Source organism: Oncorhynchus gorbuscha, linkage group LG03 (assembly GCF_021184085.1).
Source record: "Oncorhynchus gorbuscha isolate QuinsamMale2020 ecotype Even-year linkage group LG03, OgorEven_v1.0, whole genome shotgun sequence".
Taxonomy (NCBI): Eukaryota; Metazoa; Chordata; class Actinopteri; order Salmoniformes; family Salmonidae; genus Oncorhynchus; species Oncorhynchus gorbuscha.
The window spans coordinates 24,159,801-24,187,106 of NC_060175.1; the positions used below are offsets into that span (position 1 = coordinate 24,159,801).

The 27,306-nt window shown below is 43.0% G+C and overlaps 1 protein-coding gene across 1 annotated transcript in view; it reads right to left on the reverse strand.

The window, feature by feature from the left end:
• Positions 1 to 27,306, reverse strand: part of LOC124029030 (pleckstrin homology domain-containing family A member 6-like) — a 174,352-nt gene that overhangs the window by 60,137 nt on the left and 86,909 nt on the right. Inside the window, exons 7-10 of the mRNA XM_046340897.1 lie at positions 9,843 to 10,012; positions 8,440 to 8,988; positions 7,737 to 8,247; positions 3,707 to 3,793 (exon numbers count right to left, since the gene is read on the reverse strand). Coding sequence (XP_046196853.1) covers positions 3,707 to 3,793; positions 7,737 to 8,247; positions 8,440 to 8,988; positions 9,843 to 10,012 — 1,317 coding nt within the window. The remainder of the gene's footprint in view (positions 1 to 3,706; positions 3,794 to 7,736; positions 8,248 to 8,439; positions 8,989 to 9,842; positions 10,013 to 27,306) is intronic.

Here is a 27,306-nt window from a genome sequence, read left to right on the forward strand (position 1 = left end):
CCCCTCCGCCCCCATTTGTTTTTACACTGCTTCTACTCGCTGTTTATTATCTATGCAAAGTCACTTCACCCCTACCTCCATGTAAAAATTACCTCAACTATCCTGTACCCCCACACATTGACTCGGTACTGGTACCCCCTGTATATAGCCTCGTTTGTGTTATTTTATTGTGTTACTTTTTATAAGTTTTTGCTTTAGGTTATTTATTAAAAACTTTTCTTAGCTCTTTCTTGAACTGCATTGTTGTTTTTATTTTTGACCTTTATTTAACTAGGCAAGTCAGTTAAAGACAAATTCTTATTTACAATGACGGCCTACCCCGGCCAAACCCTCCCCTAACCCAGGCAATTGTGCACCGCCCTATGAGACCTATTCGGCGCATGTGACAAATAAAGTTTTATTCAATTTGATTTGATTCTGTCGAGACTACACCTGAGCCCCATGCCCTAAATCACTAGTGACTAGAAAAGCCCTGAAGAGGGCAGTAGTTGACCTCTGCGGAAAGAGAGAGCCTGCACAAGGAGTTATACTCTGATACCAGAATCCATGTGGCTACAAGGCAAACAACCTGTGCTACAATGATACAGACATCTTGAAAACGCATATTAGGGGAAGGGGAATATTGTGAGGGTATAGGGGTCTTTGAGTGGTAATGTCTCCTTCCTATGGGTTATGGCGTGACTGGGTCATGGTTAGAAACATTATTTGTATTTCCATGATGACTCATGCGAAAAGTTAAAAGGCTTTAGGTGGGTCCCAGTGAAAAGAAAATAATTTGAGGACCACTTTGAGGCCTGTGGGTCTTGCTAAAACCTGCCTCTCTGGGACACTCTCTTGTGAGAAGAGTTTTGCTCTGGAGGAGGATCGCTTCACCATTCTGGTTACCATGCCGATAAGGTGATCTCCACCACTCACCTGGGGCGAAACACACCATCCATCATTCTCCTGGTTGGCACAGTAAAGAAAGGAGCTTGGCCGCAGTAACAGTCCCTGACTAGTGTGGTTCTATTCTCATTTGAATTTGAGAATCAAATTGGTTAAATCGAAGACACAACTTTCTGTTTGTGTTTAATGTTGAACAAAGAGTTCCAGTACTTGTAGATCTGATGGGGTGTGTATACTGCATTATCAGATACTGGTCATTACCATAAGATGTAAGCAGTCAGTGACAGTGAGACAGGGGAGAGAGGGTAATAGTGGGAGTGAATCTGGAATGTGGTTGTGAGAAACAACAGGTTTTTAGCAGGTAGCAGTGTGGACAACATGGACAATACATCTTCCCCACGACAATACATCTGAATGCTTTGGCAAACATCACACAAATGCTGTCAACCACACTTTGTGAGGGGTTTAGTGTAACCAACAGTTTATGGGTGATCCAAATGTAATTATTCTCATGTTCTCAAGACGTCTAGACTCACTTCCCCACCCTTCTCTGTTCTCAGTAGCTACAGTGCCTCCGGAAAGTATTCAGACCACTTGACATTACCACATTTTGTTATGTTACAGCCTGATTCTAAAATGTATTAAATAAACAAAATTTCTCAGAAATCTGCACACAAAACCCCACAATGAAAAAGTGAAAACGGAAATACCTTATTTACATAAGTATTCAGAGTGTTTCCATTGTTCATCCTTGAGATGTTTCTACAACATGATTGGACTCCACCTGTGGTAAATTAAATTAATTGGACATGATTTGGAAAGGCACACACCTGACAGCGCATGTCAGAGCAAAAACCAAGCAATGAGATCAAAGTAATTGTCCGCAGAGCTCCAAGACAGCATTGAATCAAGGAATACATCTGGGGAAGGGAACCAAAAAATGTCTGTAGCATTACATGGAAAAAGGTTGGAAGCACCAAGACCCTTCCAGGAGCTGGCCAGCTGGCCGCCCAGCAAAACTGGGCAATCAATGGAGGAGGGCCTTGGTTGGGGAGCTGACCAAGAACCCGCTTGTCACTCTGACAGAGCTCTAGAATTCCTCTGTGAAGATGGGAGAACCTTCCAGAACGATAAAGGACAACCATCTCTGCAGCACTCCACCAATCGGGCCTTTATGGTGGCCAGGCGGAAGCCACTCCTCAGTAAAAGGCACATGACAGCCCGCTTGGAGTTTGCCAAAGGCATTTAAACACTCTCAGACCATGAGAAACAAGATTCTCTGGTCTGATAAAATAAATATTGATCTCTTTGGCCTGAATGCCAAGAGTCACGTATGGAAGAAACCTGTCACCATCCATACAGTGAAGCATGGTGGTGGCAGCATCATGCTGTGGGGATGTTTTTCAGCGGCAGAGACTGGGAGACCAGTCAGGATCCAGGCAAAGATGAACGGAGCAAAGTACAGAGAGATCCTTGATGAAAACCTGCTTCAGAGCGCTCAGGACCTCAGACTGGGGCGACGGTTCACCTACCAACAGGACAATGACCTAAGCACACAGCCAAGACAACACAGGAGTGGCTTTGGGACAAGTCTCTGACTGTCCTTGAGTGGCCCAGCCAGAGCCCGGACTTGAACCCAATCGAACATCTCTGGAGAGACCTGAAAATAGCTGTGCAGCAACACTCCCCATCCTCCATGACAGAGCTTGAGAGGATCTGCAAAGAAGAATCTGAGAAACTCCCCAAAAACAGGTGAGCCAAGCTTGTAGCGTCACACCCAAGACGCAACAAGATGCTATCAATGCTCTAATCGCTGCCAAAGGTGCTTCAAAAAAGTACTGTGTAAAGGGTCTGAATACTTATGTAAATCTCACAATCCCATTTTTTTTATATAAAAATTTGCTAACATTTCTAAAATACCTGCTTTTGCTTTATCATTATGTGGTATTGTGTGTAGATTGATGAGGGAAAAAACATTTCAATCAATTTTAGAATAAGGCTGTAACGTAACAAAATGTGGAAAAAGTCTAAGTCTGAATACTTTCCGAAGGCACTGTAAGTTACCAAGCTTTCCCACTGGGTACAAACTAGTTGAATCAACGTTGTTTCCAAGTCATTTGTTAGTTACCTAGCTTTTACAATGTATTGTGACATAGCACGTATGTGTAAAATACATTGGATTTTGTTTGGTGTGTTAGTGTTCATGTGCATGAGTAGAGGTAGTGGTAGAGCTGTGCTCAGAGATGCCTATGACATATACCTGTTGATCGAGGTACTCCAGGTTTCTCTGGAGCTGCAAGTCTAAAATGTCCTCCTGATACAAGCAGCAGCAGTGACAGCAGCAATGACAAGGACGAGGACAGTGCAAGACCCAGTACCAGAGAAACCAGTGAAACCAGTAGCAACAGCATCAGTGGCACCAGCAGAGACATAAACAAAGAGTACAAGGAGAGAGAGTTGTGTATGTAGAGAAAAAGAGAGAGTAACAGAGACAGAAATAAAGAAAGAGACAGACAGAGAAAGAGAGGGTGAAAGAGTGACAGAGACAAAACAAAAGATAGACAGAAAGAGAGAAGACAGAAAGAGAGGACAGACATATGAACTCACACCAGATACAGCAGTGAAGCAGTGAAGCACAGCTATAACATACCTTTAGAGACACTGCTGATCTTATTTTAAGCACAGGTAGCTGTCGAGGACAATTTTCCCGCTAAGCTCGTGGAGGTGTGTGTGAGGGCTGTAGTCAAGTGTCTCACAAACTTGACATTGGACTCATTGGTCTGTGTCTCTTGATAGTGTAACACGCTTTGGGAGGACATACCATTTTGCTGTGGAGAGAGGGGGAGGCAGGGTAGTTGTAGTGGTACATTCCTTGGCTTAGCGACCTCCTGTCTCCAGGGTAATCATACTGAAATAAGAGAAATAACCGGGATGTTCTATGATCACTGGGCTAGCAACACAAAGAAAATCTTCACAAATTACACATCTTTACAATCACTTTGGCACTCATTTCAGAACCTTGATGTCATTTTTCAAAACTCAAGACACAGAACTCACATCCGATGATCAAAATGCACATTTTTCAAAACTCTAACACTTTTTCCAATTGCTTGGATACAACACACATAAAGCTAAGATCATTTGTTCATTGAACTAAAATCTCCTGTTCAAAATGACACAACTTGACATCAAAGTGTTACCATTTCAAAATGCAATTCACACATTACATCTGAAATGACTGTCTATTCATTTCATTACAATGATCTAACTGTCAATTGATACAACTGCTCAAAATGCTAAGTAAATGTTGCATTACTCTTAATGCATAGTTTTATGGAAACTGATGAACGATATTCCATGTTTAGATCATGAAAGTTTCAGGATAACAAGATCCATTGACACCAATTACCGTGGAACATGAACCAATTGGACTACATTATCTATGGATGTAATGTTTCATCATCATTCTTTATCAGACACTGTTTCTATGTCCCATGTACCACTTTTCCGAACCATGTTTTCAGATTTGACATTACTGACATTTGACAGTGCACTCACCGGCCACTTAATTAGGTACACCTATCTAGTACTGGCTAGGACCCCCTTTTGCCTCCACAACAGCCTGAATTATTCAGTGTTGTACGGTAAGAGATACCCTTCTCCACACCACTGTTTTCAAACGGCTGTTATTTGAGCATGTGGCCTTTCTGTTAGCTTGAATGAGTCTGGACATTCTCCTCTGACCTCTCTCATTAACAAGGTGTTTTTGCCCGCAGAACTGCCGCTCACTGAATGTGTCTTGTTTATCTCACCATTCTCTGTAAAATCTAGAGACTGTAGTGTGTAAAATAAAGCAGGAGGGCAGCTGTTTCTGAGATGCTGGAACCACCATGTGTGGCACCAACAATCATACCACAGTCAAAGTTGCTGAGATTACGCATCTTGCCCAATCTAATGTTTGGTCGAACAATAACTAAAGCTCTCTACTCTATATGTTGAGTTGCAGGCAGCCACATGATTTGCTGTTCGAAGGAGCAGGCTATTTGCGTTAACAAGCAGGTGTACCTAATAAAGTGGCCGGCGAGTGTATGTATGCAGGCCCTTGTAATTGCTTTCCCAATACTGACAACTCGTTACTGATGATTGATTTCACATTGTGGTACGAGTATATAGTGAAATGAGTGGTATCCACCTACAACAACATAGCGATAACATGGAGCCAGCAGGTGATCCAGGTCACAACAGAGGTCAAGCAGTGGGAGGAGGAAGAAGAGGAAGACATAGTGGCCAAACAAATGTCAGGGGACAAGCACCCCTTCTGAGAGGTGGTTGTGGGCCTCGTTTGAGAGGTGTGGGGGAACGTGGTAGAGGACAAGGCCAGGGACCAAGCACCCCTTCTGAGAGGTGGTCGTGGTCCTCGTTTGAGAGGTGTGGGGGAACGTAGTAGAGGACAAGGCCAGGGACCAAGCACCCCTTCTGAGAGGTGGTCGTGGTCCTCGTTTGAGAGGTGTGGGGGAACGTGGTAGAGGACAAGCACCCCTTATGAGAGGTGGTCGTGGGCCTCGTTTGAGAGGTGTTGGGGAACGTAGTAGAGGACAAGGCCAGGGACCAAGACAGCGGCAGCAACAGCAAAGAGTGTCCAATAAAATCTGAGCAATAGTTGTAGACCAGGTCGTAAATCATGGCATGACAATGACTGAGGCAGCTACAATGATTCAACCGAACCTCAGAAGATCATCCGTGGCCTCAATCATCAGAACTTTCCACAATGAGAACCAGTAAGTCTTCAGAATGCATTAAACATTAGGCTACTCTCAATTGTCAAATGACTGTATACTACATGCCAATGTGTACCACAGGGTAGGTGATGTGACTAAATGTGTTCTTACTGTCATTTTCCCTGCAGAATTGAGACTAGGCCAAATAGGGGACGCAGAGGCAGAATTGTGACTGACCAACTAGGGCGGGCTGTGGTCAATTTGGTTCAGGCCACAAATAATATTCACCTTACAGAAATTAGGCAGCACATCTTGGACAATAACGACATGTTCAACAATGTGGAAGCCATAAGTTTGCCGACTATTACACGCATGCTGAAAAGGCACCAGGAGTCTCTAAAACAGCTATACCGTGTGCCTTTTGAAAGAAAAACAGCTATACCGTGTGCCTTTTGAAAGAAAAACAGCTATACCGTGTGCCTTTTGAAAGAAAAACAGCTATATCGTGTGGCTTTTGAAAGAAATGCAGACAGAGTGAAACAACTGAGGACCGAGTATGTTCCTGATGCCTGTTGTGAAGAATTCCCCCAAAATTCTACATCATTGTAATTCTCTTTCCAAAATATATTTCTAGAAGGTGATGGAGCTGGATGCTGATGAAAACCTTCACAAATTCCTATTTTGGGATGAGGCAGGCTTCAACCTGGCCAAGACAAGGAGGAGAGGTTGGAATTTCATTGGCCAGCGGGCAACCAACCAAATACCTGGACAACATGGGGCCAACATCACCATGTGTGCGGCTATATCGGAAGATGGTGTGGTGGGACGCAGACCTCGTATTGGATCATATAAAGCAGCTCTCCTTGTGTAACCTTCTTGATGAGATAAATCAGGTCTTTAAAGCTGATGTCGTGGTGGGACGCAGACCTCGTATTGGATCATATAAAGCAGCTCTCCTTGTGTAACCTTCTTGTTGAGATAAATCAGGTCTTTAAAGCTGATGTCGTGGTGGGACGCAGACCTCGTATTGGATCATAAAAAGCAGCTCTCCTTGTGTAACCTTCTTGATGAGATAAAATGGGTCTGTAGAGCTGATGTCGTGACCTATGTCATTGCGTGGGATAATGTCAAGTTCTACCATGCTCAAATGGTGCAAGCATGGTTTCAGGCCCATCCACTTTTTGTCACCCTGTACTTACCCCTATACTCTCCTTTCCTTAACCCGATTGAGACATTTTTCTCCAAGTGGAGGTGAAAGGTATATGATAGGTGCCCTCAGGAACAAGCCACCCTTCTTCAGGTCATGGATGATGTATGCAATGACATCACGGCAGGCCAGTGTCAGGCCTGGATTCACCCTGCCTGAAGATTCTTTCCAAGATGTTTAGCTAATGAAAACATCCATTGTGATGTGGATGAGAATCTTTGGCCAAATCCACAAGACAGGGTTTGATGGAAATATAGAAGTACAGTAATCAATCCTTTGTTTTGTTTTTTACAGTAAGTCAAGTGAGGAACACTGCAGCTGACATTTTACTGTAGTGTTTTTCTCTTTTGTAGCTAAATATTTTTGCTTTGATTCAAAGAAACCTATGTTGTGATTTTATTGTATTTCATCAATACATTTCAGATTTTGTTCAATGATTCCACTGTGTCTGTTGTATTCTCTCTACTAGTAATTTTACAGTGATGTATTTATGTGTAGTACCATAATAAAACATCACATATTTGGTACTAGAATATTTAATGATTGTACAAACAACTACACAGTGAAACTATCAGTATCTTGTGTGTGGGTGATCTAAATGAAGGTTCCTATGGTATTTCATGATAAACAAGATATTTGAAAAAATGATACTGCATGTGCAAGGTTTCTTTAAAGATATGAATGCACAATGCAATGTTTTGACCAATGAACAGACTGTGTTACAAGTGTTGACCGTTTTGAGTTTTGTGTCTAGAGTTTTGAAAAATTACCTCAAGGATCGGAAATTTGTGCTAAAGTGATTGTAGAAAATTGTAACACATCTACCATCTGGTCTTTTTCCCCAAAAATGATCGTCGGGCATAACAAACATACCCTGACACATCGCGCACACACAAACACACCCTCTCCCCTCTCCCCCCTCTCACCTTGGGTGAGCTCAGTGATCTCCTCAGTCCGTACACAGAGGGGTCAGCGTAGATCACATCCTCCTGTAGCCTGCTTGGTCCTCTGTCAAACCGGGCCGAGGGTGAGCGGATGGGCGAGGCAAAGCTATGAGGGCCGGGTGAGCAGGGACCACCCGAGGATGGGGAGGGGGACCTGGGGACAGACCTAGACCTGGGCTGAATGGAGAGACGCCTCATGGAGGTCTGGGCTACATCCATCTGGTTGTAATAGGCAGGGCCGGGTGGGGGAACGTATGGGTCTCGAGGGGGCGGGGGTCCGTCCCGTAGTGAGCATCTCTTGTCCTCGTTGGTCCAGCGAGGGGGGCCCAGTCGGTCGTAGCCCACGGCTGACACAGAGCAGATGCTGTCAGGGCGTACGCCCAAGGGGTAGAGGGGGTACTGCTCCACGTAGCCCGGACCACCCACCACGCTACCGTAGACGCTGTAGTAGTCAGCTGGAACACCCCGGTTCACTGTGTAGTAACGGGAGGTACTGGGGGAAGATAAAGAGAGAGACAGAAAGATGGCTGAAGGGAGACATGTGGTTGTAGACACACAAAAACAGCTCTCTTACTCATCCTCTCTCCCATCCCCTCCTCTCTCTCGCTCTCTCTCCTGCTCTCTTTTTCTCTCTCTATCCTCTCACTCCCATCCCTCTCTCTCGCTCCCTCTTTCTCTCTCTCACCTGTTCATGTCCTCCTGTACAGCCATGACTCTGCGCTGGTTGACCCACTGCTGTAGCTGGGTCATGGAGCTCTTCCTCTGGGCCTGTCTCTCAGGGTTCGTCCGTGGCACAAAGCCCCGTCTCAGCACCACACTCTCAGGCTGCTCCCTCACCTCCCTCCCCTCTGTCATCTCTCCCTCTGGAGGTCCCTGGAGCGGCCGCACGTTACCCTGGGGGGGTCCGTTTGGGGGACCGTAGGGGCCAAACCCATTGGGTTGGTGATGAGGATGGTGTGCACCCCCAGGTCCAGGCCCTCCTGTCCTCTCGCCCTCCATCCTCCCCTCCTGCTCTGAGTTGCTGGTGGAGGGAAGGAGCGTTTCCATTGCATCGACCCCGTTGACCTTGTGATGGGCGGGTTTTCGTGGTCCGGGCTCTGGGTCTTGGAAGTCCGTCGTCTGGCTGTTGTCCTTGATGTATGTGTGTGTCTGGGTGTGTGGTTCAGGTCCTTTGGTTACCAAGGTGTTACCATGGAGTTCCGCTGTGGGTGTGGTGGCCTCTGAGTTGGTGGTCCTGTGAGGAAGGGAGAGAGTTAGCGTGTGCGTGTATTTGTGTGTTTGTATGTGTGTATTTGAACGTGTATTTGTATTTTAATATGGATCCCCAATGGTAGATGCGAAGACAGCAGCTACTCTGGGTTCCAGCACGAATTAAGCCAGTAATATACATTATAATATTTTTATTTTAACATTAAAATACATTTTTCAACAGATCTTACAATACATTAAGTGGTTGTGTGTGTGTGTGTGTGTGTGTGTGTGTGTGTGTGTGTGTGTGTGTGTGTGTGTGTGTGTGTGTGCGTGTGTGTGTGCGTGCGTGCGTGCGTGCGTGTGTGTGTGCGTGCATGAGTGTGTGCTTGTGTGTGTGTGTGTGTGTGTGTGTGTGCGTGCTTATGTGTGTGTGTGTGCGTGTGTGCGTGTGTGCGTGCTTCTGTGTGTGTGTGTGTGTGTGTGTGTGTGTGTGTGTGTGTGTGTGTGTGTGTGTGTGTGTGTGTGTGTGTGTGTGTGTGTGTGTGTGTGTGTGTGTGTGTGTGTGTGTGTGTGTGTGTGCGTGCGCATGCTTGCTTACGTGTGTATGAGTTTGTGCATGCGTGTGCGTGCTTACGTGTGTGCTTGGATGCTTGTTTACGTGTGTGTGTTTGCGTGCCTGTGTTTGCATGCTTACATGTGTGTGTGTGTGTGTGCATGCTTGCTTACGTGCGTGTGTCTGTGCATGCTTGCTTACGTGCGTGTGTCTGTGCGTGTGTGTGTGTGTGTGTGTGCATTGGTGTGTGTGCGTTGGTGTGTTTTTGTGTGTGTGTGAGTACGTGCGTGCTTGCTTGCTCACGTGTGTGCGTGCGTGTGTGCTTGTACACTATGTGTGCGTACCTCCATGAAGGGAGTATGTGGACTGCCTCGTTCATGGCATCGACCCACTCCTCCTGTTCCTCAGCAGTCTCAGCGCTGAAGTAGTATGTGCGTGTTCCTGCGTGTTCAGCCTGCATACAGAACACAATGTGTCCCTTAATCTCACCTTCCTCCTCTTCCTCGTACCAAACCTGTAATAGACAGACAGAGAGGAGACACAGTGTTAGGCAGAGCCTTCCTCAAAATGAAACATCATCATCATCATCATCATCATCATCATCATCATCACATACATTGCTGTGATGCAAAAAAACATACACAGGTCTCAAACACATGCATGTATTTTAATGTTGCATTGAATAATTGTCAATGATCAACAAATACAGCTTGACTAATAGACAGCTTGACTAATAAACAGCTTGACTAGTACACAGCTTGACTAATAGACAGCTTGACTAATAAACAGCTTGACTAGTACACAGCTTGACTAATAAACAGCTTGACTAATACACAGCTTGACTAATACACAGCTTGACTAATACACAGCTTGACTAATAAACAGCTTGACTAATACACAGCTTGACTAATACACAGCTTGACTAATAAACAGCTTGACTAATAAACAGCTTGACTAATAAACAGCCTGACTAATAAACAGCTTGACTAATAAACCGTTTGACTAATAAACAGCTTGACTAGTACACAGCTTGACTAATACACAGCTTGACTAGTACACAGCTTGACTAATAAACAGCTTGACTAATAAACAGCTTGACTGGTACACAGCTTGACTAGTACACAGCTTGACTAATAGACAGCTTGACTAATAAACAGCTTGACTAGTACACAGCTTGACTAGTACACAGCTTGACGAATAGACAGCTTGACGAGTACACAGCTTGACTAATAGACAGCTTGACGAATAGACAGCTTGACTAGTACACAGCTTGGCTAATACACATCATGACTAGTACACAGCTTGACTAATAGACACCTTGACTAATAGACAGCTTGACTAATACACATCATGACTAGTATACAGCTTGACTAGTACCCAGCTTGACTAGTACACAGCTTGACTAGTATAGTGAAGTAAGATGAAATAGTTGTATTTACATTGACTGATGTATTGGTGAGTAGTCACAATATTCAAACCACAGGCAGTTTAGATTACTCAGAATACAGTCCAGGTTAGTTGTGAGTATCCAGCCTTTAGATGGCACTGCAGTTATCAAATCTGTGATGCATTGTGGATAAATTGTGACTGACTGATCTACAAAAAATAATAACTAGTTGTTTATAATGAAAGGTGATTTGTAGATCAGTCAATTGTGTCTTACCTGCAATGTTACCTGCAATGTCAAAGCCCAATAATATGTAGTATAAAATCGGATCCACAGACTCTTGACAGTAAAACCAACCAGGTGAATCCAGCATCTCACTCTTTAACAGTTAGTGACCAACACCATGCAGTGAGCAGAGTAAGCATGCAGTTGGGAGAAGGAGAAGAGAAAGGGTGAATAAAGGGTGAAAACTACCTACATGGAACAAGATCATCTGGGTAACTCTACACAGGCACAATGGAAGACAGCTATGCCCGGGGGTCCTCGCAGTTTGGGGAGTGAGGAAGGAGAGGAGAAATTGGTGAGGGTCCGAGGTTATAAAGGTGAAAGTTCAGAGGTCAGAGCACTTTAATTGGAGGGGTATGCAGGGGGTTATGGTGGGCAAGGGGTAAGGATGAGATTCCACAAGAGAAAGGTAAGGATCATATTCTAGACAGAGGTAAGGGTAAGGATCATATTCTAGACAGAGGTAAGGGTAAGGATCATATTCTAGACAGAAGTAAAGGTAAGGATCATATTCTAGACAGAAGTAAAGTTAAGGATCATATTCTAGACAGAGGTAAGGTTAAGGATCATATTCTAGACAGAGGTAAGGGATCATATTCTAGACAGAGGTAAGGATCATATAATAGACAGAAGTAAAGGTAAGGATCATATAATAGACAGAGGTAAGGGTAAGGATCATATTCTAGACAGAAGTAAGGGTAAGGATCATATTCTAGACAGAAGTAAGAGTAAGGATCATATTCTAGACAGAGTAAGAGTAAGGATCATATTCTAGACAGAAGTAAGGGTAAGGATCACATTCTAGACAGAGGTAAGGGTAAGGATCATATTCTAGACAGAGGTAAGGGTAAGGATCATATAATAGACAGAAGTAAAGTTAAGGATCATATTCTAGACAGAGGTAAGGTTAAGGATCATATTCTAGACAGAGGTAAGGGTAAGGATCATATTCTAGACAGAGGTAAGGGTAAGGATCATATAATAGACAGAAGTAAAGTTAAGGATCATATTCTAGACAGAGGTAAGGGTAAGGATCATATTCTAGACAGAAGTAAGAGTAAGGATCATATTCTAGACAGAAGTAAGGGTAAGGATCACATTCTAGACAGAGGTAAGGGTAAGGATCATATTCTAGACAGAAGTAAGGGTAAGGATCATATTCTAGACAGAAGTAAGAGTAAGGATCATATTCTAGACAGACAGAAGTAAGGGTAAGGATCATATTCTAGACAGAAGTAAGGGTAAGGATCATATTCTAGACAGAAGTAAGGATCATATTCTAGTAAGGATCATATTCTAGACAGAAGTAAGAGGTAAGGATCATATTCTAGACAGAAGTAAGGGTAAGGATCATATTCTAGACAGAGGTAAGGGTAAGGATCAGAGGTAAGGGTAAGGATCATATTCTAGACAGAAGTAAGGGTAAGGATCATATTCTAGACAGAAGTAAGGGTAAGGATCATATTCTAGACAGAAGTAAGAGTAAGGATCATATTCTAGACAGAAGTAAGGGTAAGGATCATATTCTAGACAGAGGTAAGGGTAAGGATCATATTCTAGACAGAAGTAAGGGTAAGGATCATATTCTAAACAGAGGTAAGGGTAAGGATCATATTCTAGACAGAAGTAAAGGTAAGGATCATATTCTAGACAGAGGTAAGTGTAAGGATCATATTCTAGACAGAAGTAAGGGTAAGGGTCATATTCAAGACAGAAGTAAGGGTAAGGATCATATTCTAGACAGAGGTAAGGGTAAGGATCATATTCTAGACGGAGGTAAGGTTAAGGATCATATTCTAGACAGAGGTAAGGGTAAGGATCATATTCTAGACAAAAGTAAGGGTAAGGATCATATTCTAGACAGAAGTAAAGGTAAGAATCATATTCTAGACAGAGGTAAGGGTAAGGATCATATTCTAGACAGAAGTAAGGGCAAGGATCATATTCTAGACAGAAGAAAGGGTAAGGATCATATCCTTGACAGAATTAAGGGTAATGATCATATCATAGACAGAAGTAAGGGTAAGGATCATATAAAAGACAGAAGAAAGGGTAAGGATCATATCCTTGACAGAATTAAGGGTAAGGATCACATAATTGACAGAAGTAAGGGAAAGGATCATATCAAAGACAGAAGTAAGGGTAAGGATCATATAATTGACAAAAGTAAGGGTAAGGATCATATCATAGACAGAAGTAAGGGTAAGGATCATATCATAGACAGAAGTAAGGGTAATGATCATATAATTGACAGAAGTAAGGGTAAGGATCATATCATAGACAGAAGTAAGGGTAAGGATCAAATCATTGACAGAAGTAAGGGTAAGGATCATATCATAGACAGAAGTAAGGATAAGGATCATATCATAGACAGAAGTAAGGGTAAGGATCCTATCCTAGACAGAGGTAAGAGTAAGGGTCATATCATAGACAGAGGTAAGGGTGAGGATCCTAGACATAAGTAAGGGTAAGGATCATGTCATAGACAGAGGTAAAGGTAAGGATCCTATTCTAGACAGAGGTAAGGGTAAGGATCCTATTCTAGACAGAGGTAAGGGTAAGGATCCTATCCTAGAAAGAGGTAAGAGTAAGGATCATATCATAGACAGAGGTAAGGGTAAGGATCATATTCTAGACAGAAGTAAGGGTAAGGATCATATTCTAGACAGAGGTAAGGGTAAGGATCATATTCTAGACAGAAGTAAAGGTAAGGATCATATTCTAGACAGAGGTAAGTGTAAGGATCATATTCTAGACAGAAGTAAGGGTAAGGGTCATATTCAAGACAGAAGTAAGGTTAAGGATCATATTGTAGACAGAGGTAAGGGTAAGGATCATATTCTAGACAAAAGTAAGGGTAAGGATCATATTCTAGACAGAAGTAAAGGTAAGAATCATATTCTAGACAGAGGTAAGGGTAAGGATCATATTCTAGACAGAAGTAAGGGCAAGGATCATATTCTAGACAGAAGAAAGGGTAAGGATCATATCCTTGACAGAATTAAGGGTAAGGATCATATCATAGACAGAAGTAAGGGTAAGGATCATATAAAAGACAGAAGAAAGGGTAAGGATCATATCCTTGACAGAATTAAGGGTAAGGATCACATAATTGACAGAAGTAAGGGAAAGGATCATATCAAAGACAGAAGTAAGGGTAAGGATCATATAATTGACAAAAGTAAGGGTAAGGATCATATCATAGACAGAAGTAAGGGTAATGATCATATAATTGACAGAAGTAAGGGTAAGGATCATATCATAGACAGAAGTAAGGGTAAGGATCAAATCATTGACAGAAGTAAGGGTAAGGATCATATCATAGACAGAAGTAAGGATAAGGATCATATCATAGACAGAAGTAAGGGTAAGGATCCTATCCTAGACAGAGGTAAGAAGGATCATATCATAGACAGAGTAAGGGTGATATCATAGACAGAGGTAAGGGATCATATCATAGACATAAGTAAGGGTAAGGATCATGTCATAGACAGAGGTAAAGGTAAGGATCCTATTCTAGACAGAGGTAAGGGTAAGGATCCTATTCTAGACAGAGGTAAGGGTAAGGATCCTATCCTAGAAAGAGGTAAGAGTAAGGATCATATCATAGACAGAGGTACGGGTAAGGATCATATCATAGACAGAGGTATGGGTAAGGATCATATCATAGACAGAGGTAAGAGTAAGGATCATATCATAGACAGAGGTAAGAGTAAGGATCATATCATAGACAGAGGTACGGGTAAGGATCATATCATAGACAGAGGTAAGAGTAAGGATCCTATCCTAGACAGAGGTAAGGGTAAGGATCCTAGACAGAAGTAAGGGTAAGGATCCTATCCTAGACAGAGGTAAGGATCATGTCATTGACAAGGATCCTAGACAGAAGTAAGGGTAAGGATCCTAGACAGAAGTAAGGGTAGTAAGGGTAAGGATCCTATCCTAGACAGAGGTAAGGGTGAGGATCCTAGACAGAAGTAAGGGTAAGGATCCTATCCTAGACAGAGGTAAGGGTGAGGATCATATCATAGACAGAGGTAAGGGTGAGGATCCTAGACAGAAGTAAGTGTAAGGATCCTATCCTAGACAGAAGTAAGGGTAAGGATCCTATCCTAGACAGAAGTAAGGGTAAGGATCATGTCATAGACAGAGGTAAGGGTAAGGATCCTATCCTAGACAGAAGTAAGGGTAAGGATCATGTCATAGACAGAGGTAAGGGTAAGGATCCTATCCTAGACAGAAGTAAGGGTAAGGATCATATCATAGACAGAGGTAAGGGTAAGGATCATATCATAGACAGAGGTAAGGGTAAGGATCATATCATAGACAGAGGTAAGGGTGAGGATTATATCATAGACAGAGGTAAGGGTGAGGATCCTAGACAGAAGTAAGGGTAAGGATCCTATCCTAGACAGAAGTAAGGGTAAGGATCCTATCCTAGACAGAAGTAAGGGTAAGGATCCTATCCTAGACAGAAGTAAGGGTAAGGATCATATCATAGACAGAGGTACGGGTAAGGATCATATCATAGACAGAGGTAAGAGTAAGGATCCTATCCTAGACAGAGGTAAGGGTAAGGATCCTAGACAGAAGTAAGGGTAAGGATCCTATCCTAGACAGAGGTAAGGGTGAGGATCCTAGACAGAAGTAAGGGTAAGGATCCTAGACAGAAGTAAGGGTAAGGATCCTATCCTAGACAGAGGTAAGGGTGAGGATCCTAGACAGAAGTAAGGGTAAGGATCCTATCCTAGACAGAGGTAAGGGTGAGGATCATATCATAGACAGAGGTAAGGGTGGGGATCCTAGACAGATGTAAGGGTAAGGATCCTATCCTAGACAGAAGTAAGGGTAAGGATCCTATCCTAGACAGAAGTAAGGGTAAGGATCATGTCATAGACAGAGGTAAGGGTAAGGATCCTATCCTAGACAGAAGTAAGGGTAAGGATCATGTCATAGACAGAGGTAAGGGTAAGGATCCTATCCTAGACAGAAGTAAGGGTAAGGATCCTATCCTAGACAGAAGTAAGGGTAAGGATCATATCATAGACAGAGGTAAGGGTAATGATCATATCATAGACAGAGGTAAGGGTAAGGATCATATCATAGACAGAGGTAAGGGTAAGGATCATATCATAGACAGAGGTAAGGGTAAGGATCATATCATAGACAGAGGTAAGGGTGAGGATCCTAGACAGAGGTAAGGGTAAGGATCATATCATAGACAGAGGTAAGGGTAAGGATCATATCATAGACAGAGGTAAAGGTAAGGATCATATCATAGACAGAGGTAAGGGTAAGGATCATATCATAGACAGAGGTAAGGGTAAGGATCATATCATAGACAGAGGTAAGGGTAAGGATCATATCATAGACAGAGGTAAGGGTAAGGATCATATCATAGACAGAGGTAAGGGTAAGGATCATATCATAGACAGAGGTAAAGGTAAGGATCATATCATAGACAGAGGTAAGGGTGAGGATCCTAGACAGAGGTAAGGGTAAGGATCATATCATAGACAGAAATAAGGGTAAGGATCATATCATAGACAGAGGTAAAGGTAAGGATCATATCATAGACAGAGGTAAGGGTAAGGGTCATATTCTAGACAGAGGTAAGGGTAAGGGTCATATTATAGACAGAGGTAAGGGTAAGGGTCATATTCATAGACAGAGGTAAGGGTAAGGGTCATATTCTAGACAGAGGTAAGGGTAAGGGTCATATTATAGACAGAGGTAAGGGTAAGGATCCTATTCTAGACAGAGGTAAGGGTAAGGATCCTATCCTAGACAGAGGTAAGGGTAAGGATCATATCTTCGATAGAGGTAAGGGTATGGATAATATCATAGACAGAGGTAAGGGTAAGGATAATATCATAGACAGAGGTAAGGGTAAGGATCATATCATAGACAGAGGTAAGGGTAAGGATCATATCATAGACAGAGGTAAGGGTAAGGATCCTAGACAGAGGTAAGGGTAAGGATCATATCATAGACAGAAATAAGGGTAAGGATCATATCATAGACAGAGGTAAAGGTAAGGATCATATCATAGACAGAGGTAAGGGTAAGGATCATATCATAGACAGAAATAAGGGTAAGGATCATATCATAGACAGAGGTAAAGGTAAGGATCATATCATAGACAGAGGTAAGGGTAAGGATCATATCATAGACAGAGGTAAAGGTAAGGATCATATCATAGACAGAGGTAAGGGTAAGGATCATATCATAGACAGAGGTAAAGGTAAGGATCATATCATAGACAGAGGTAAGGGTATGGATCATATCATAGACAGAGGTAAGGGTGAGGATCCTAGACAGAGGTAAGGGTAAGGATCATATCATAGACAGAGGTAAGGGTGAGGATCCTAGACAGAGGTAAGGGTAAGGATCATATCATAGACAGAGGTAAGGGTAAGGATCATATCATAGACAGAGGTAAAGATAAGGATCATATCATAGACAGAGGTAAGGGTGAGGATCCTAGACAGAGGTAAGGGTAAGGATACTATCCTAGACAGAAGTAAGGGCAAGGATCATGTCATAGACAGAGGTAATGGTAAGGATCCTATTCTAGACAGAGGTAAGGGTAAGGGTCATATTCTAGACAGAGGTAAGGGTAAGGGTCATATTCTAGACAGCGGTAAGGGTAAGGGTCATATTATAGACAGAGGTAAGGGTAAGGATCCTATTCTAGACAGAGGTAAGGGTAAGGATCCTATCCTAGACAGAGGTAAGGGTAAGGATCATATCTTCGATAGAGGTAAGGGTATGGATAATATCATAGACAGAGGTAAGGGTAAGGATAATATCATAGACAGAGGTAAGGGTAAGGATCATATCATAGACAGAAGTAAGGGTAAGGATCATATCATAGACAGAGGTAAGGGTAAGGATAATATCATAGACAGAGGTAAGGGTAAGGATCATATCATAGACAGAGGTAAGGGTAAGGATCATATCATAGACAGAAGTAAGGGTAAGGATCATATCATAGACAGAGGTAAGGGTAAGGATCATATCATAGACAGAAGTAAGGGTAAGGATCCTATCCTAGACAGAGGTAAGTGTAAGGATCCTAGACAGAAATAAGGGTAAAGATCCTATCCTAGACAGAGGTAAGGGTAAGGATCATATCATAGACAGAGGTAAGGGTAAGGATCCTATCCTAGACAGAGGTAAGAGTAAGGGTCATATCATAGACAGAGGTAAGGGTAAGGATCATATCATAGACAGAAGTAAGGGTAAGGATCCTATCCTAGACAGAGGTAAGTGTAAGGATCCTAGACAGAAATAAGGGTAAGGATCCTATCCTAGACAGAGGTAAGGGTAAGGATCATATCATAGACAGAGGTAAGGGTAAGGATCCTATCCTAGACAGAGGTAAGAGTAAGGGTCATATCATAGACAGAGGTAAGGGTGAGGATCCTAGACAGAAATAAGGGTAAGGATCCTATCCTAGACAGAGGTAAGGGTAAGGATCATATCATAGACAGAGGTAAGGGTAAGGATCCTAGACAGAAATAAGGGTAAGGATCCTATCCTAGACAGAGGTAAGGGTAAGGATAATATCATAGACAGAGGTAAGGGTAAGGATCCTAGACATAAGTAAGGGTAAGGATCATGTCATAGACAGAGGTAAGGGTAAGGATCCTATCGTAGACAGAGGTAAGGGTAAGGGTCATATCATAGCCAGAGGTAAGGGTAAGGATCCTATTCTAGACAGAGGTAAGGGTAAGGATCCTATCCTAGACAGAGGTAAGAGTAAGGATCATATCATAGACAGAGGTAAGGGTGAGGATCCTAGACAGAAGTAAGGGTAAGGATCCTATAGCCACCGTGTTTTTACACCTGCATTGTTTGCTGTTTGGGGTTTTAGGCTGGGTTTCTGTACAGCACTTTGAGATATCAGCTGATGTACGAAGGGCTATATAAATAAATTTGATTTGATTTGATTTGATTTGATATCCTAGACAGAGGTAAGTGTAAGGATCCTAGACAGAAATAAGGGTAAGGATCCTATCCTAGACAGAGGTAAGGGTAAGGATCCTATTCTAGACAGAGGTAAGGGTAAGGATCCTATCCTAGACAGAGGTAAGGGTAAGGATCATGTCATAGACAGAGGTAAGGGTAAGGATCCTATCCTAGACAGAGGTAAGGGTAAGGATCCTATCCTAGACAGAGGTAAGGGTAAGGATCATGTCATAGACAGAGGTAAGTGTAAGGATCCTAGACAGAAATAAGGGTAAGGATCATGTCATAGACAGAGGTAAGTGTAAGGATCCTAGACAGAAATAAGGGTAAGGATCCTATCCTAGACAGAGGTAAGGGTAAGGATCCTATTCTAGACAGAGGTAAGGGTAAGGATCCTATCCTAGACAGAGGTACGGGTAAGGATCATGTCATAGACAGAGGTAAGGGTAAGGATCATGTCATAGACAGAGGTAAGTGTAAGGATCATATCATAGACAGAGGTAAGGTTAAGGATCCTATTCTCGACAGAGGTAAGGGTAAGGATCCTATCCTAGACAGAGGTAAGGGTAAGGATCCTATCCTAGACAGAGGTAAGGGTGAGGATCCTAGACAGAAGTAAGGGTAAGGATCATGTCATAGACAGAGGTAAGGGTAAGGATCCTATCCTAGACAGAGGTAAGGGTGAGGTTCATGTCCTAGAAAGAGGTAAGGGTAAGGATCCTATCCTAGACACAGCCTCATATTGCTGTGAAACTCAAGGATCCACAAATATCATGCAACAACTGCTATCCTGAAAGAAAAACTCGTTTTAAGGAGAAAATACATCCATTACCTGTCCTGTCTCTTCCCTAATGTCATTGTGATTGGTAAAATAGCTCACACTTCGTTCTAATCTACACAACATCAACACGCAAAGGTAACGTGGGTGATATTTACTGTAATTTCTTTCATCAGTCACATGAGGTCAGTAGAACCAAATCAGGTTAAAACTTCTGAAGCCTCGGCATCCCGCTAGCGGGACAACATCCGGTGGAACTGGAGGGCGCGCAATTCAAATAAATAATCATACAAATGATGGATATTAAACATTTAGGTACATATAAGTGTCTTATATCAGTTAAAAGCTTACCTTCTTGTTAATCTAACTGCACTGTCTGATTTACAGTAGCTATTACAGCGCAAACATGCCATGCAATTGTTTGAGGACAACAAAATATTTTTCCACCGGCACAGGTTTCAGAAATTCACAAATAGCGAATAAATATTCAATTACTTTTTGAAAATTTTCCTCTGACTTGTCATCCAAATGGACCCAGCTATAACATGTAGTGTCGTTTTGTTAGATACAATTCTTCTTTATATCCCAAAAAGTTTAGTTGGCGCCATCGATTTGAGTAATCCACTCGTTCAACATGCAGAGAAAGGAATCTGAAAATCTACCCTTAAACTTTCTTTCAACAAGTCTAAATATGTTTCTATTTACTCCTCAGATACCCTAAAATGTAATAAAACTATATGTTTTTTTGTGAGAAGTATGTTCAATAGGAAACTGATTTTGGCAGGTGTGTCCTGTCTTCATGGCGACGTTGTACTAAAACTGATATTTCTTAATAATTTTGGAAGTTACAAGCCTGAAACCTTGAACACAGACTGTTGACACCCTGTGGAAGCCATAGGAATTGCATCCTGGGAGCTAATTTTTAGTATGTCCTTATACTTGCCATTGTAAGAGCATGGTCTCACAACATAAAAAAGATTCAGGTTGGGTTTTCTTTGGATTTTCTCCTACCATATCTATTGTGTTATATTCTCCTACATTATTTTACGAGTTCTACAAACTTCAAAGTGTTTTCTTTCCAATGTTACCAATTATATGCATATCCTGGCTTCAGGGCCTGAGAAACAGGCAATTTACTTTGGGCTCGTCATTCAGGCGGAAATGGAGAAAACGAGATCTGAAACAGTCAGTCAACCTGTCAAGCTATAACAGCCAGTAGTGTTCTGTGTCTTGGGACTATAATAGTGTTGTTGTTCTCTGGGCTCTAATAGCTGTTTTAATTATAGTGTTGTTGTGATGTGTGTCTCAACCCTCCCTAGTCCCAGACCTTCCGGCTGCTGTGGAGTTGCTCTTTTCTTAGGCAGACTGTTAATGTGCTGACAGAAGGACAAAGGGCTGAAAAATATGTTCACACACACACACTGGCCTCAGAGACAACTTGGCCAACTTGGTTGGAGATTGAGTATAGGAATGTATGCCATGCTGGTACCCAGAGTTCCAAGACAGTTTGGCTACATTCTAGTTAGAATGTAGATTAGAATATTGTTGTTGTGTTTGATGCCAACATGGAAGGTAGTTTGCCAGACACTGTACTGTATACTGAATCTATAGGCCTGCTGTAGCTCTGTCAAACCCTAGTTCACTGCTGCTACTGCTCAATATTTCTGTCTCAACCTGAATCTCTTTGCCACATTCATACAATAGATCTTTGTATTGCGTTTTGAATTTTGTTGTTGACCGTCGTTGTCCGTTCTCTACCGTCGTTGACTGTTCTCGACCGTTGTTGAGCGCTGTTAACCGCGTTCTCCCTAAACTGTGCAAGTTGACAGAGGCAGAAGGTTTCTGGAGGGCTTTCACTAAGAAGACTAATTACCTTAAAGTCAACATTTGCATGATTGAGCAAATCAATGCTTTATGTTTCTGTCTTCTACTGATTAGGATGTAACACTAGCTACTCTGGAACCTCGTTAGGCACTCCCTAGCCTCGTCTAGAACCAGGCTTCCCTAATCAGAAAACCTGTTGAAGTCAATGGCAGAATGTAGCTAAAAAGGGGAGTAAATCAAGTGTAAATCAGTGACGCCTCGCAATGTGTCAAACCAATCAAATGCCTTGCTTGGACGGAGAGGAGTTTTAATGCCTTCATCGACTCAGTTGTGTGTATAGAGCACAGTTCTGGCAAAACAGAATTCAGTTTTTCTTGCAGGTTTTCTTCCATTTTCTGCAATGTTACAAACCAGTATATCCTACCCAATCTGAAAACAGTGACGAACATAACATCCTTTCTACGGGCATGTGGGAGGGGTTCTTCAAATGTAACATCCCCCCAAAAATGTAGTCACTGGAGGCAGAACATTGTAGCCATTTAGGCTAATACAAAATTCTCCAGAACTCCAAATGAGGCCTGCCAACAATGTCATTTTGAGATATGGCTACACGAGATAAGGCACTCCCTTCCTCCCTATGTCTCTCTGTGACAGCGGCCAGACAGTACCAGAGGCAGTATTCCTCACATATATATCAAGTACTTAGGGGTTTCTGGTTGAGGAGTTTGAGGTCCAAGGTCTATATGTAACTGACAGAATGGGTATTAATGACTACAAAATGACATGTTTTGAACTAGGTACATAGAAACAAACCATTTTATGGCTCAACTTACCTGCACCCCGTTTAGGAAACATCAGATGTGTTCCGCACACATGTGTTCTTTTAGCTCAGTAGCTGATCATATTTGTCTTATTTATCTCTGTTGACTTGTGATGTAACAAGATAATGCACAATATAATAACATATAATCATTTCTATTATAGTCCTACTTCCATATGCATCTCGTAAAGCTTGACAGGTTGACTGACTGTTTCAGATCTCGTTTATCAATAGAAATTGTCTGAATGGTACATTGTCAAGGTCAAAACAGCAACAAGAAGAAAAGCTGGTCGCTCAAGAAAAATCATTTCAAAGGATCGACCTGGCAAGACTTGTCATTCGTCACATCGTGTCAACGGCCTCACCAAGACTAAAACAACCATAAGTACAGGTGTGTGATCTCAAACTGTTCCACAACTCACACACACCCCCGGTGCAGTGGTCAAACCGGTCCTGTGTTTCCCAGGATCCCCTACACACCCATACACATTTGGGGCAGGACTCAGGAGGAGAGTCAGTGATCAGGAGAAAAACACTCCCTCCTATGTTGTTGTGACTGTGAGGGCCATGGCACGGCAGCTCCTGCTAGCTAGCTAGGGGGTTTACTTAGATTAAAGTCGACTTGGCAGTTGCTGGTTTGCATGATTTCTACAGTAAGCAGTTTGGTCTGGCAACTGTAGCAAGTCGCTCTGGATAAGAGCGTCTGCTAAATGACTTAAATGTAAATGTAAATGTAAATGTAGCAAAATACCCTTCCATTTAGAAACAGTGGCAGGTCAATTAGATAGTGTATTAGGCATGATTGTCAAAGTAATCAAATGTAATATTTGTGCAAAAAAGGTCAAATTATTTAAATCAATATCCAGCTGTGAGTCATGCTTGGTAAAGAGTCTTTTCCAGGCCTGGTGAATCACTGAGGCCAAGGATCTGGTGAATCACTGAGGCCAAGGATCTGGTGAATCACTGAGGCCAAGGATCTGGTGAATCACTGAGGCCAAAGATCTGGTGAATCACTGATGCCAAGAACCTGGTGAACCACTGAGGCCAAGAATCTGGTGAATCACTGAGGCCAAGGATCTGGTGAATCACTGAGGCCAAGGATCTGGTGAATCACTGAGGCCAAGGATCTGGTGAATCACTGAGGCCAAGGATCTGGTGAATCACTGAGGCCAAGGACCAGGTGAATCACTGAGGCCAAAGACCTGATGAATCACTGAGGCCAAGGATCTGGTGAATCACTGAGGCCAAGGATCTGGTGAATCACTGAGGCCAAGGACCAGGTGAATCACTGAGGCCAAAGACCTCGTGAATCACTGAGGCCAAGGATCTGGTGAATCACAGAAGCTGGATTGAATGACCATGATGACGAATGCCTATCTCCAAGCCATCCTCCCTTATCTTTCTTCTCTCCTTCTTCACATCCTCTCTTATCCTTGGTTGTTTAATTATAGCCTGGAGAACAGTCATCCGTGCCTGAGAAGAGATCGACAGAGTGTGTGTGTTGTGAGTGCATGTGAGCGTGGGTGTGACTATGTCTGGAGCCTTATCGTCTCTTTATATCGAACTCTTCCTACCTCCCCCAATCTTCAACATAACCCTACCATCCTCCTCCTCCATCCAGCTCTACGAGACCCACTGGTTCCCTTATTTCTACAAGTCAATATTTTAATACTGCACGCAAAATCTGCTTTGAAATCATTTCTACATCCTTAATCATAACCACAGAATCAAATTTTGAGAGAGAGAGAGAGAGAGAGAGAGAGAGAGAGAGAGAGACAGACAGACAGACAGACAGACAGACAGAGACAGACAGACAGACAGACAGACAGACAGACAGACAGACAGACAGACAGACAGACAGACAGAGACAGACAGACAGAGACAGAGAGAGAGACAGACAGAGACAGACAGACAGACAGACAGACAGACAGACAGACAGACAGACAGACAGACAGACAGACAGACAGACAGACAGACAGACAGACAGACAGACAGACAGACAGACAGACAGACAGACAGACAGACAGACAGACAGACAGACAGACAGACAGACAGACAGACAGACAGACAGACAGACAGACAGACAGACAGACAGACAGACAGACAGACAGACAGACAGACAGACAGACAGACAGACAGACAGACAGAGATGCTCAGACAGACAGAGATGCTGAAGTCATGTGCCTATGATGCCATAAACGCCACGGTGGAGGGTGCTGGTAGAAATGGTTTGAAATGGTCTCTCCCCTCTCTCTCCCACCTCTATACACATATCTTTCACCAACTATCTCCCCTCTCTCTCCACCCTCTATAAACATATCTCTTTTCACCATCTCTCTCTACCCTGTCTCTTTCCACCCTCTATACACATATCTCTTTTCACCATCTCTCTCCCCTCTCTCTCCACCCTCTATACACATATCTCTTTTCACCATCTCTCTCTCCCCTGTCTCTCTCCACCCTCTAAACACATATCTCTTATCACCATCTCTCTCTCCCCTCTCTCTCCCCATCTAAACTCATATCTCTTATCACCATCTCTCTCTCCCCTCTCTCTCCCCATCTAAACACATATCTCTTTTCACCATCTCTCTCTCCGCTCTCTGTTATTCTAGCAGTAATAAGGTCAGGGATGCAGGTCATTGGTAACATGGGTCTGGGTTAAAGGTGTATGATTATATTCTGTCCCTGGGCACTGCATGGAGGGGGAAGAGAGATGAGAGATGAGGGAGGGAAGAGAGGGGAGGGGTGTGGCAGAGTTGAGTGATGAGTGATGAGTGATGAGGACAGCGAGAGGGAGGAGAGGGGTATATTCTGTTGGGATTACAGTGTAATAGACATTGAGGTGTATTTGAGGTTCATGGAATACTCCCAGCTCACTCCATTGAACAAGGATTCTCACAGGAGGCGATGGGAACGCCGAACAGGGAACAGAAAGATGTGCCAGATGAGGGAAAATGTTCTTAACCATTAAAACATCTCCTTTCCTCCATCCTCTCCTCTCCTCTCCTCCCTCCCCTTTTCATTTTCTTACATCCCTTTTAAACCTTTTCTATTCTCTTTCCAACCTCTCCTCTCCTGTATTCTCTATACCATGCCACCTCGCTGCTGTCCCTCCTCCTCCTCCCCAACTACCCATTGCTCTCGCTAACATTGTTGTAAATGTCAGTAAATATAAGTCCGTTAGTTCTTCCATGCACTGCTCACAAGCTTCGTGAGACTCTGTTGCTTTCTGATCTAACCTGTGTGCATGTGTTTGTTCTTGCGTGTATGTGTGTAAACACCAAGGCGACGGATGGAGAGATACAATACACAGTGTGCCTGACTAGTCAAACATGCCCTGGGGTACATTGGCATCACATCTTCATGTCATGAGACGCTTCTCTGGGGTGAAGAGGAAGAAAAAGCATCTCTCTCCCTCCCTCTCCAGTAGTAAATAAGTCCAGGAAGTCACGCTCTGAGCCAGCATGTCACTGACAGTCATCCTATCATTCAGTACTGTAGAATAGCTCTTCCTAGTTAAGAGAGAGATTGAAATAGAGAGAAGGGAGGGTCCAGGGTTGCCACTGAGAACAGCTGATCCGTGACACCACTTGTGTGAAATAGGACAAATCTAAGCACCCACCTAATGATGTATTATGGAGTGGCGACAAAATGAGTGTGAGACGAAGAGAGGACAGACAAAAATAACACAAACTTACTTTCCAAACACATACACTCAAAGGCTGGGCAGGCTGTTGGGAAAGGGAGAATGGGACTGCATCAGGGGAGGGAAAATAAGAGATTGACCCCAGCCAAGCATCCCTCAGCACCTCTGTATTACTGCAACATATTACCCTCCATATCTATACCTGCTACACTGCACAGCTCTGTATATCTCTACAACATGGGCCCTCCCTACAGTATCTAGGCTTTTAATATCTATGTTTGTTCCCCTACAATGCACAGCTCTCTAGATTTATACAACATGGACTCTCCCTACAGTCTCTATGCCTTGCATATCTATGTCCTGCTGTAATACAAATCCCTCTGGACCTCTGCATATATACAGTATATGAATGTGCCCCACATCTATACTCTGCATATCTATATCTGGCATATCTAGAGTATGTCCTGGGCTGGGAATGGCCCCTCTCACCCCAAAGAATATGGAATGTGCTCATCACAAAACATGATATAACCTTATCAATTTTAAACCTGCTGAATGACAACGGCACCATCTTAATGAATACCTTATCACTGGCAGTCTCACTGTCTGTTCTGGGCTGGCGGGAGAATGTGTGTGTGTGTGTGTGTGTGTTTGTGTCGGTGTGTTGTATAATGATTATTTAGTAATCAGTGCTATATACTTATCCAAATATATGCCTTTGACAGTGATTATTTGAGGGCTGTGACAAAATAATGGGTTTTCTGAGTCTAGCCTATTAATTTCTGAGTGTAGCTCCCAACTTAGGATGTTTTTCTGAGTGTTGCTTGTGTACGTCTATGAATCTGGGTCTGGGTAAATACACACGCAGAAGGGGGTAGTTCTAGCAGAGATAGAGAGACATCAGACTGATGACATCAGACTGATACACTGCTGCTGCACTATACTTATGTAAGACCTCTTCATTAATATTCTATGAGCACTATTCTGAGGCCGGACCTACAGTGTGTGTGTGTGTGTGTGTGTGTGTGTGTGTGTGTGTGTGTGTGTGTGTGTGTGTGTGTGTGTGTGTGTGTGTGTGTGTGTGTGTGTGT